Source organism: Prunus dulcis, chromosome 8, assembly GCF_902201215.1.
Source record: "Prunus dulcis chromosome 8, ALMONDv2, whole genome shotgun sequence".
NCBI lineage: Eukaryota > Viridiplantae > Streptophyta > Magnoliopsida > Rosales > Rosaceae > Prunus > Prunus dulcis.
This window is the reverse complement of record NC_047657.1, coordinates 154,673-166,942: the sequence shown is the minus strand read 5'-3', so window position 1 is coordinate 166,942 and position 12,270 is coordinate 154,673. Positions and strand designations below refer to the sequence as shown.

The 12,270-nt window shown below is 38.3% G+C and overlaps 3 protein-coding genes across 4 annotated transcripts; 1 reads left to right on the top strand and 2 right to left on the bottom strand.

The window, feature by feature from the left end:
- Nucleotides 1–974: 974 nt before the first annotated feature.
- Nucleotides 975–5,165, top strand: LOC117636379 (vacuolar protein sorting-associated protein 9A-like). 2 transcript variants are annotated; one of them, XM_034370853.1, is made up of 6 exons: nt 975–1,251; nt 1,347–1,494; nt 1,817–1,987; nt 3,288–3,467; nt 4,028–4,331; nt 4,835–5,165. In XM_034370853.1, exons 1-6 carry the CDS (start codon nt 1,157–1,159, stop codon nt 5,071–5,073), a joined length of 1,137 nt encoding a protein of 378 aa, XP_034226744.1. In that variant the 5' UTR covers nt 975–1,156; the 3' UTR covers nt 5,074–5,165. The 2 variants fall into 2 exon arrangements, with proteins under 2 accessions (XP_034226744.1, XP_034226745.1); XM_034370854.1 differs by having other exon boundaries at nt 1,135–1,251; nt 1,402–1,494.
- On the bottom strand, nt 5,134–8,335 carry LOC117636377 (PHD finger protein At1g33420). The gene is made up of 4 exons (XM_034370851.1): nt 7,599–8,335; nt 6,995–7,349; nt 6,239–6,847; nt 5,134–6,156 (listed from the first exon to the last, which is right to left on the bottom strand). Exons 1-4 carry the CDS (start codon nt 7,915–7,917, stop codon nt 5,298–5,300), a joined length of 2,142 nt encoding a protein of 713 aa, XP_034226742.1. The 5' UTR covers nt 7,918–8,335; the 3' UTR covers nt 5,134–5,297.
- Nucleotides 8,336–9,208: 873 nt separating this feature from the next.
- Nucleotides 9,209–12,011, bottom strand: LOC117636378 (probable beta-1,3-galactosyltransferase 8). Its single transcript, XM_034370852.1, has 8 exons — nt 11,425–12,011; nt 11,129–11,196; nt 10,761–10,966; nt 10,422–10,679; nt 10,238–10,325; nt 10,004–10,129; nt 9,802–9,911; nt 9,209–9,579 (listed from the first exon to the last, which is right to left on the bottom strand). Exons 1-8 carry the CDS (start codon nt 11,785–11,787, stop codon nt 9,431–9,433), a joined length of 1,368 nt encoding a protein of 455 aa, XP_034226743.1. The 5' UTR covers nt 11,788–12,011; the 3' UTR covers nt 9,209–9,430.
- Nucleotides 12,012–12,270: the final 259 nt, after the last annotated feature.

Below are 12,270 nucleotides of genomic sequence, written 5' to 3'. Positions count from 1 at the left end.
GAAGGAAAAAGCTTGGCCAAATTGGATTTAAACCATTAGGGTTTCTTGAAAAAAGATAGCTTTCAGCAGCTATAAAAGAATGCCTCTTCTATCCAACCAAAAAAACAACCCACATTTTAGAGAGCAAGCTTCCTCTCTCACCTGCAACACCTAGCAAATTCGTGCTCTGTTCATCCTCCTCTCCATTTTTCCCCCTTCTTGCAGGCTGCTCTAGCATTTGACAAAGTCACTGTCAAGCTACCGGACATAATACTCAAGCCACCCATTCCTCTTTTTTTCCTTATTCTCAGCCAAACCTCTCTACAAACTTTTCATCTCCTACCTTAATACCCCTTTTCCCCAAGAACACTTAGTTTTCTCTTCAGTGCTAAACTCATGACAATTTTGCTCCCTTGCCACAAGCTTCTCATGCCAAGCTAGAAAATTTATCTGTAAGCTGTTATTATTTTTATTGGTGAAGGAACCAAGGTGTTTCCTAAGGATTCTCTATCATTTCAAATCATTTTTGGGGCTTGATCTTTGAACTCAGGCACATGGGATAATTTCATCCATTTGCCCTTTATGACAGCCCAGTCCGTTTGTAGCTGCAAGAAGAAAAAAAGCCCCTGCAGTAGAATCTCAATATGGTGTAGGAAGGAGTAGGATATGCCATACAATCCACTAATCATCCTCTGACACGTGTATTATTTTTAATTAATATAATTAAAATACTAGGTCAGGTCCGGTTTTCAGCGGTTCGCAGTAAAATAAAACCGGTCTAACCGGGTTAAAAGCCAATTCGCCCAGTTTTTAAATTTTTAATATAAAAACCAAATCAAACCACCTATAACAGTCCAATTCGGCCGGTTCGATCGGGTTTTCGGTAATAATGCTCACCCATAAAGTATTTAACCCTTAACAACAAGCAACCAGCAAGAAAAACGTGGGGGTCACGTGCCAAACCTACCATTCTTCCTTCTTCTCCCTCTCTCTCTCTCCTTAAACAGTTGTCGGTCTTATTAACGACTTATACTATGCTGCTTCTTCTAACCTCTTCCACCACCATATTCTGTTTCTGTCAAATTCTCCAGATAGAGATTGCCGGTGATGGTGTTGTTGGCGGCAGTGCTCCTCTAAATTGGTCTCAATTTCATATCAATCAAAGAGTTCAAAGAGAATGGAGGGATCTTCATCCTCTTCGGCTATCTTCTATGATTTTCTCGATCGAATGCGAAACCCTGCTTCCCTCGATCTCGTCCGATCCATCAAAAGGTACTTTAGAGCTCAAACCCTAATTCATACTCATACATATTTGTATTGTTTGGTTTCATTCATAGACTGTATCCCTTTTCTTTTTTCTTCGTTAGCTTTATTGTCTCATTTTCGTTTTACGCGGCCAACCCTGAAAATGACGGCAAAAAGGTTCAAGAATTCTACACAACAATGGAAGATGCTATTAGGGATCATCCATTGTGGGCAGGTGCCACTGATCAGGAGGTTGATTGTGCAATGGAGGTACTCTCTGCCTGCTCTTATTTGTTAACTTCTCGATGCTTGTTTCAAACACTGTGGATGGATCTAGTTTAGTTTATGTGGATTTTCTTAAGATTCTGACAATTAGCTTCACCCGAAAAAAGAAAGTTCCTTTTTTGATCATTGAATTCCCTTTCCCTCCTTTCTAGTTCATACTTGTTAAACTATTATCCAAACAAAAAACACGGCGTAAGAACCAAATGTGATTAAAATTAAGGGAGGACAATGTAGCGTGTACCACCAATTTGTACTTTTATGTGAGATATTCAGTTTGATTTGTGTTTTCCTATAATTGCAACTGCAGGGTTTGGAGAAATATGTCATGACAAAATTGTTCTCCCGGACCTTTTCTTCTACTCCCGAGGATGTAAAGATTGACCTTGAAACCTCGCAGAAAATACACTTGTTGCAGACCTTCTTGAAGCCTGAGCATTTGGATATTCCAGCAGTTCTACGCAATGAAGCTTCATGGCTGGTATGCTTGCTGCATTTACTCTGATTGTTGGGGGTGCAAATTATTTTTGGCACTGTGTTGGTAGTTAGTTTATATTTATTTCCATTTAATTATACCAATACCATGCTTAGTACATTGCTTTTAATTTTAGATTTAGTGCTGTTAGTTTCATGATTATGTTATCGTTGATGTGATGCGATACATTATAGTAGAGTCATTATATTCTAAGGTGATGATTTCCAGCCACATGCTTGGTTTTGCGTGCTTTTCTTGAAAACGTGAATTGACCATAAGAGACATGTCATTTATGCTCACAGTTTTAGTTTCTATCTCAATGGTTATAGCTACCTGGAACCTTGAATAAAGTGAAACTTAATTTCCCAGTTCAAGATTGATTATTTCACCTTGTGTTTTCAGTTTGAGTGACCGTGTTCAGTAGACAACATTTGCTGAGAAATGGTAGTATTTAGAACTGAAATTGTTTCATTTTTTAACAGAGGAGGTCTGATTCCCTTTATGAACTAAAAACACCAAAACAACAGCCTTGTTTCCCTGCCTGCACACAACTAAAATATGAAAGAATGTGTATAATGTGGAATTCAAAATTTTAAGTTAAGCACATGTATATGTTTGCAGCTTAGGTTCAAACTTGTAACAGCTTTTGATTTCAACCGTTTGTTACGTATAAGCAAAAAGGATATTACTGCTCTTTCCTTTTTTTTTTCCTTCCCCTTATTACTTTGTAGAGGGATGGTGCTTATTTCTCACTTTGTACTTTTGGATCACTTTGTGTGTCACACGTTATAGATATATAAACCACATACATGAGAGGTATGAAAGTAATGGAATTTAAGTGCATCATACATTGATTTCAATAGCAGTAGATAGAAATCTAGACTACAAACAGGACGTAGCATACATTTATTTAAAAGTGACATATGTTATGATTTCGTTCCACGGATGCATACAAATAAGTTATCTGATTACATTTAGTTGGAGATAATAAATACTCTTAAAAGAACTTCGTTGGTTTGAATAATGTGTAGAATCTTGGATAATAGCCTCCTCCCTCTCAGATGTTTGTTGAATAGATTGGTGTTATGAAGATGAATGGCCATTCAGAGAACTAGATTCGTAAAAGTGTTTTATAATTGCTTTAGTTAGTTTCACTCTTGTGTTTTTTTGTTATCAATTTAAGTCATCCTTTCTTGTTTTCGTTTTTACATTGATATGTGACTTATTCTTTTTTTTTTTTTTTTTGGACGAAGATATTTGACTTATTCCTGATAAGCAGCAAGGACATAATTCTCTTTTTATTCAGCTTGCAGAAAAAGAATTGCAGAAAATTAATGCTTTCAAAGCCCCTCGTGAGAAGCTTCTGTGTGTTATGAATTGTTGCAAGGTCATCAACAATTTATTGTTGAATGCATCAATGTCAGAAAATCATGTACTGGCAGGAGCTGATGACTTTCTTCCTGTCCTTATATATGTTATGATCAAGGCAAGCTCTCCTTGGTAATAAGCCATTCTATTAATCATGTCCAGTTGTTAACTATGGTTCCTATGTTTTTCAACTTTTAACATTTTGATGTGATACTATATTTGAAAATTGTGCCTTCACATGCCCGAAATATAAACTTCTCTCTTTTTCTTTAGTTCATTTGTTTGGTCCTGCTGTGTGCGCTAGAATATGGTCTTTTCTTAATATTGCTTGTCTTCTTAGCAACATTAGAATAATGTTTTTCTTACCACATACAAATTGATTAAGTCATTGGATAATATTCTCTTACTGTCCAGGATCATGTAGAGTACTATAGTAAAATTAGTGGCTTATCAACAAATTAATAATTCTTAGTCTGATAGAATCCTTCATGGCTACATCTATATTCGTGTGCCTTAGGTGTTCGCACTTGTTTTGACTTTTGAGTTATTTAATTAAGAATTTGGTGTTTGATGTTGATGAATCATTTCAAGTCTTAGAAGAAATGTCCCCTTAGCTGTAGCTTGATTTCCCTTGTGCTGCATCACAAGTTACTAAGTCTTTTGTCTTTGTACTAACAGGCCAATCCTCCACAGTTGCATTCCAACCTCAAATTCATTCAGTTATATCGAAGGCAGACAAAACTTGTGTCTGAAGCAGCCTATTACCTCACCAATCTTGTCTCAGCCAAAACATTTATTTTTGAGTTAAATGCTAAATCTCTTTCTATCGATGAAATCGAATTTGAAGAGAGCATGCAAGCAGCAAGAATGACCAATAAAGAGACAGAAAAGGAAGCCACGCCCACTTTGGAAGAAAGGACAACCTCGCAAGGCCAGACCGATCCTGGCCCTTCAGCAAGATCACATGATAAAGAAACAAGTGGTAAGTTTCAAACTATATTGTTAATTTTCCTAAAGGTTACCCTTTCTTCAGTCCTTAGTTGTGGTGTTTGAATCCACCAGATAATTTTAATTGGTGTAGGATTACTAAGATAATGCGTTGTGATTGAACATCATCAAATCACAAGCTTATATGGTATAATTTTTTCTTTCCTTTCTATATTACATAGTACAATACATGCAACCAATACCAACCATTGTGAAAGAACCGCATGACTTTAGCCATCGAGTTGTCCCCTTAAAGAGACATAATGTGCAACTTCAATTGTTCTTTCCCTCTCGTTTTTACTTGTTTTTAAGTAATAATTTTTTCTAATATGAACTTTAAATAATAGGAGTTAGGTATGCGGATAGAAGGGGATAAAATTATTTGGTTGTTATGTTCCATCCAACACTATGCAGATAAATGTATCAATCATTAGAAATATTCGTTTGTTATACTTTTGGTTGTTATATTCCATCTAAACATTCTATTGAAAACTACAGGTGCGTCAAATTACCCTTATATGGACAAAGAAGCTGGGGATTTGACAATTGGAGATGTGGAGAGGTTGCTGAGTGTGTACAAACAAGTTGTTACCAAGTATACTGGTCTGTGCACAGCCGTTAAACATCTTTCTCTTTCTAGGACAGAACCCCATGTCACTAACTTAGAAGCTAGAAATGTTTTCTTAAAACAGCCCGAGAAAACAGGTAAGAATTCTGATCAAAGAGTAGGGGAATGAAGAGGTAATTCTGTACCTATTGCATTTTTCAAGGTCAGTAACCAGGACTGAAAATTTTGGTAACACAATAAATATTTGTTTTTTCTTTTTCATTGAGCTATATACAAAGACAAAAAAACTCCTCTCAAAATGAGGCGATGGGGCAAAGTTCGCAAAGAACTCCTAAAACGTGAAAAAATCTGCCCCCTACCAAATGTCATATGTACATAAGGTTAATATTACAATCAAAGTACACTAAATGTCATGTTCATGTTTGATGCAACGCTTGGACTATCAGTTGCAGATGCCTTAGCTCTGCAAGTTGTGTTGGAGAAGGGGACACTAATATTAGCTTCCTTGGCAGGATCATTGGTGTTTTGGCTTTTCTTGCGGTATGAGATTACACATCTCATGCAAACAAACCTTGCAGGGATCGCATCAGAGCTATGAATCCCGGCACACCTTGTGTGCTGCCAAACACCACATGTATCACAAGCCAACATCCTCTCCCCATCATCATCCTTGGCCCCACATGTGCAATCAACGGTCCAGCTTTCAAGTCCTCTCTCCATCCGGAAACGGTTAAGCCCATGTTTTGCAGGGCATCTCCCTTTTAAACGAATCGAGCCACATGTTCCAACCAGAAGTTTCACTGTAAATGAATCATTTATAGAGCCATATTCAAGCAATTCCTCAACTTCAAACCTCTTAAACATGGCATATACTTCCTGGAAGGCCATGGTAGCTTCCCTTTTAAGGTCAGCAACGGTTGCATTCAAGGGCAAGACAATCAGTTCTGGAGGCAGGACCAAATCATCTTTGGCTTCATCTGAAAGCACCACATGACACCAGAGGTGAATGCCACAGGAGCTTTCCGCTGCCATTTTATCAGGCATGTAGTCCTTCACAAATTGCTTGCAATCGAGAAGCTTAGTTGCTGCGTCAATAACACGTTCCCTCATCGCTTGAGGTGTATAGCTTAGCATGGTGTCAGGGTGGATAATGGAATCATATAAAAATTTGAGGTCACAGAGGATTTGCTCTTCCGATGGATAATTCAAATCCTCGGATCCATCAACGTTCCCAATAATCAATGGCTCAAGCCTGTTACCATAATGAGTGTCAGGACTCAAAGCATGTATAAGTTGACAAAAGCAATTGAACCAAACAATGCTGGTCTCTTTACCTGTATTCTACATCAATTGAAGCGGGACTGCATCGGGCCTTAATTACCATACCATTGGCTGCCAACTTCCCTCCCAGGTGTTTAAGGCTGTAATCAAGAAGCTCCGGAGAGGAACTCTTGTACAATGCGGCCCTGAGGGCACGCTTTGACACCCAGCTATCCTCTCCAACACCAACTGCTGCAAGTAGCAGCTTGATCATAGCTTGTTGCACATGTTCGACATCATTGGCCGTCCATGCACATAAAGCATTGGAAGTGTGATGCTGGGGTTTCTTACACGATGTGGGCTTGCGAGATCTATGGATGAGACTCAACATGTATGTAAAAAGATCCTTGATTGTTGGGAGTTGGGTGTCGGATAAAGATTGGTAAAAAGCAATAACAGACTGCATGCGAGTCCGGGGTCTCCTCGGTTGGAATAGAAAAGGGTGCAAAGGCAAGCTGGACAGGGTATCCACTGCTTTGTGGTAAGAATCTTGAGTGAGAGCATAGCTCCCAGCACCAAATTCATAGCCCCAATCTCCATACCAAGAATGGCCATTGATGATTGTGTGCAGCAATCGATACTCCATCCCATACTTCTTCGAAACATCCATCACACTAACTTTCCTGTTCATTGTTCAAGTTCAAAACATGTAATGCAATTCAGTATCACTTCCCATTTATGTCTCGATCAAAAAATAATTATAACAACGAGAATGATTATAATTTTGACAATGACTTGAAGTAAAGGCAAGTAAGGAAGGAATTATAGACCTGACACAGAGGGTTTGACAGAGCCTATCCCACAAATCCAAAATGTGACGGCCAGAGAGAAGGGTGGAGCCTCCTTGTCTGCCGTTGAGGGTTAGAAGGTGGGCAAAGCCGTTGGAGTGAATGACGGCATGGAGAAGATGAGTATTATCATGAAGTTGAAGATACGCCCACTCTTCAACATCATCCGTATCCTCCATTGTCGCACTCATAGAATTGCAACAGTTGTTACTTTTGTTGTTGTTGTTGTATTGTTGTTGCTGCTGCTGGTGCAAGGGAATCTCAGTCTCACAAGTCCCAGCGCCTCTTCTTATTATGAAATGGTATCGTTTTTTGCACACCGGATGCCCACTCCAACCTATTGTTTGTATTTTTGTCAAAGGAAGCAAACGTAAAATTTTTGTTAAAGAAAGCAAACGTAAAACATTATCCAAAGCTCAAAATAAAAATACATATTCTACGAACAAAAACAAAAAAGCGAGTGAGAGTAAAGCAAAGCATCCATCTGAAAGTACGTATATCTACGTCTATGAGAGAGAGAGAGAGAGAGAGAGAGAGAGAGAGAGAGAGAGAGAGAGAGAGAGAGAGAGTGGGTGAGTGGACTCACCAACGACTCGGCACTGGTCGCAGTAGACGGATCGTCTGGAGCGGGTGACGTCCTCCTCTACGACGTCCAAGGGAAGAACGGCGGTCGGGTCGCCCGGATGCCCGACCCGGAGCGAGATCTGTGAGGTGACCAAGGACGGGAACAACGAGGAGGATGGGCACGTGACGTGCGCGTGACGAATGAGGAAGCTGCGGACGCTCTCACGGAAGGGCTGTGGGGGAACGACGTCGCTGTGGGGCTGAGGGAAGGTGAAAAAGTCCGGGAGATCAGCGGTCACCCTCCTCCTGAGCCGCTTAGAAGGTCTCTCGGTCATGACCATAGTAGATCTGGTTTCGTATTTGGTACTGTGTTTAGTTTTGTTACTGATTTGCTGCTGCTTCTGCTTCTGCTGTTGTGTTTTAAATTCAAAACTCTCTCTCAAAACTTCTTCACACACATTCACAAATAAAGAAATAAATAAATAAGAAGAGAGACGAGAGGAGAGGAGAGGGAAATCGGTCGCTAATAATAAATCAGTCTTGCAATCTTTTTATTATAAAGACTATTAGATTAATCTATCTAGATAAACAAGAGGGGGAGGAAGGGAAAGCGCTTCTTGTAAATCTTTCTTCAACTGCTGCGTTTTTGCTTTGCTATTTCTTACTTTTTTTATTTACGAGTCTTATTTATAAGGAGAAGGAGAGAAGGATAGAAGGAGAAATTCTAAAATCCCAAGGTTTCGTATGGCGGTTCCTCATTTTTCTTCGCCTTCTGTTTCCTTTTCTATTCCCACTTTCCCACTTTTCTTTTTCTTTTCTTTTCTTTTTAATTCATATTTATAATCGTATTTAATTTCTATGGGAAAACAAAAGTCGGTCTTCGGTCTTCGGTCTTCGGTATTCTTGGACCAATAAACTCTTCTTTGCAAAACCCTTTTGGACCTTTTTGGCCCTACACATGTATTTATCTGACCCCACCACTACCCCGACCCGACCACCCTATACCTATAGCATGATGAGTAATTATTTTGGTTTTATCTCTTGTTTGCTTTTGTTTCTCCGACTCCGAGCTTCTTCTTTCCAATTATTGAGCGACTCAGGATTTATTTTCTGTTTACAGGCAAATCAAAGTTTCATTCACAATACACAAATTTGCTTAAATAAAAACACTTTATCTGTTACTGATTTACTATTAGAGCATCTCCTTCTCCACGCAGATGTTAAATGCAGAATATTAAATTTGAATTTGATGACTTATGTGGTAATTTGGCACTTCGAAACAAATTGAACTCCATCCGAAATGTCAAATATCATATTATTTTATTATGTTTTTAAAAACAATTGGGGCTCATATAATATATAAAGTTTTAAAAGAGAGTAAATGATAATAGGGTACAGACTAAAAAAAATATTAAAATAATATTTGACATCAAGCTTTTTGGTATGTTATTTTTGAAATATCTCTTCTAATCTTCAAATTCATGTAAGACTTGACTACTCGGTTAGAGCAATTTTAACCTTCAGTTTTTGTTATTTCATGTTCATGTGACAATTTAACATATTGATTAAAAATGCTCTCAAGAGTCAAGCCAAGCAGTATTTATTAAAAATAAATAAAAACTAACATAAGAATATTGCAATGCATATCCCTCATATTTATTCCATTATAACATTAGTGTCACTAAAATGTAAAACAAACAAGACAAAAGAGGTACACAAAATCTTTCAAAAAAATTAATAAAGTTGGCGAGGATTTTGTAACTCTATCACTCTCTCTCTATTTTCATCTTTAGTCTCTAGAGTAGACCATATATATATATATATATATATATATAATATTAATAGGTATTGAAATCAAAGATTAATGTTCCAAACAGCACCATTTCCCTCCCCGCACAAGTTATGCACGTCTTTCATCCTTTCCACAGAATCACATATCCCGCTGCACTTCCAATCGAATGACGCCACGCATACATTACCTGCTTCTGCCCTCCTTTCGCATTCTGTACATATATATATTTTTCCACATAACACAAATTCAACTATCGTCACATCACTAACGACATCATTAATCATCCCTTTACTTGAGTAATTCACCATGAGTAACACAAGACACCAATCAAAGTGATATGGTATGGTAGTATTTCATTTGGACATTATTCATCCACACCAAATAAAAAATTGTCGCATCAGTCTATTTATGTCAAAAGTAAAGTAAAGAATACCTGTAGGGGTTCCACAACACATGGAACGGTCGTCCACGTGTTCAACTTCAAGCCCAATTAACCAGGCGCCCAATGATACATCCTCATTGGCATACCTATGCAATATGGGCCTGAAAATGTACAATGCATATGTTATTGTTAATTGCAGCCCAACCAAAGAAATAAAAAGGAAAAACAAAGTGAGTGATTAAAATGTGCTCACAGATTTATGGAGATGTAGGCAGCCAGGTCCTTAGAGATAGCATAGATTTGGCCAGTGGCATGCCTGAAATACTTGTTTCCTTCTTCACCAAATTTCCAATACTCTGGCTCGTGATATTTGACCCCTCTGCACCCACAATTTGTAATATTACATTCTTGTTTTCTTAATTAATCTCATTTAGCTAGATTCTAATTCTTTGGAAGGAAGAGAAGAAGAAGTGAAAAATATTCTCACTTGTGAAAAAGAACTGGGCCCGACTTCATGCAGCCAATATAAATTCTGGGTTTGGACCGGTGGCTTGCAAGTGCACTCACTAGCATTCCTGCACCAAATCAAAGTTCAAACCCAATTAATATTCTTTTGAATTTGTTGACTGAATTTAGTTGTAGGCGTGTAGCTAGCAAAAGTATTTACATACCGAGATTAACATGGACATCATCGTCGACCTTAACATAAAAGTCAGCATCCCAAATGGAGATGGCAGTGGAGAAATACAAGCGGGTCTTGGTGGAGAGCTCGTGGTAGCCCTCCACGTGGTTGAGCCTAAGGAAGTCCTTGTGCTCTGCCTCTTCTGCTTCAATTGCTCTATCAAGCATGCCCCCCGGCTTGGCACTCTGCCCTATCACGAACCTTATAACTATCCCTTTCTCCTCCTCCAGCTTCTTTAGCTCACCTCCTGCACCCACCGCATATATAAATTATAAATCCATTCCATTAACATTGATATGTTCTTTCTTTGGAAATTTATAACAACCACCTTTAGGCATCCAGGTTTCTCGAACTGTTTTTCGTCGTTTCTTGCTGCTAAAAGCTGTGTTGATTCCAATGACAACAAAAGCTTTTTGTTTAGGAGGACTGGCTTTGTTTGATGCTCCGTCTAACTTGACTTGTCCATCTAATCTTTGGTTTGCTCTTGCTGCTGCTAATTCCGTTTCCAACCTTGAAATTGTTTTATCCAGTGATCTGTTTTTTCAATATAATTTATAAACAAGAAGAGAAGAGTTAATAAGATTAATCTACTATATATAACGAATGTATGAAGAGAGAGAGAGAGAGAGAGAGAGAGAGAGAGAGAGAGAGAGAGAGAGAGAGAGAGAGAGAGAGAAATTGTTGTATAGAGTTTACAGGATAGCTTGATGGGTTTTTGTCACCTCCCCCATAATGACATCTTCCGATTTTCCTTCAACCAATTTCTGATTCAAAAAGGGGAAAGAAGAAGAAAATAAATAAGCAAGATGTCACATTGACTCAGTTGAAAAACGAATGAAAAGAAGATGCAGAATCAACTTTCCAATTGATCTATGAAGGATATCGAGATTGCATGTGTTAACTTACACGTGAACTGTCTCATCACATTGAAAAATGAATAACAGCATCTATAACGTATATTGTTGACTATTGATGAGAGTAATAATACTTACCCGCTTGTGATCACAATCTTGTTTGACAGAGGCCTCTAGCTTCTTCAACTGGTTGGAAATGATGGGAAATTGATGAGCTTCTTTGTTCGGATCAGAAGATGGTTGAGTGGTCCATGTCATGCGGCTAGCACAAAACAGTGATCCTGCAAGAAAACTTGCAAGACATAGCACCAACATGGCTCTTCCTGAAACCTGCTTTCCCCTCATGATGATTTTCTTCCTGCCTGAATAGTCACGGTCGTTTTCAAGTCGCCACAGCCGCCCTGCACACAGTATCAAATAACGAAATATTCCCGCAATCAGCTTCTTTCCTGAGATCACCCACCTGTTTCTAATTAGGGCCCTATACAAGAAGGTGATCATATTTTTGGATAACAACACAAAAGGCTTGATCAAGGAGAGATTGAAGAAGAAAAATATATGCAGTTGATCTGAGATGATTAATTAATTGTTTAATCTTATCACATCATCAGTCTAATGCTGTTTAGTTAATTTTAATCTCTGAAATTATGTACGTAGCAATCCTATAGCTATAGGACTAGAACTAGGTTAGGAGCTGGGCATGTTTTGCAATCTTCTTTTGGTCTACACTACTTATAAGTGGCAAATACATTTATCTAAGCTTTCAATCCCCCACAGCCATTAATATTATTACCAAGAAAGGTGGTGTTTCTTCATCTTCAAATACAGCTCATGTGACAAAAAATGGGATGTTGATTTGAAACCTATTAAATTTTTTGACGCAAACTCCCCTACTAGCACCCTCTTTGCTTTTCTCGGCATTAACTTGAACAAGTAAAATTAATGACACGCTCATTCCATACAATCAATCAAATTAATGTCAAA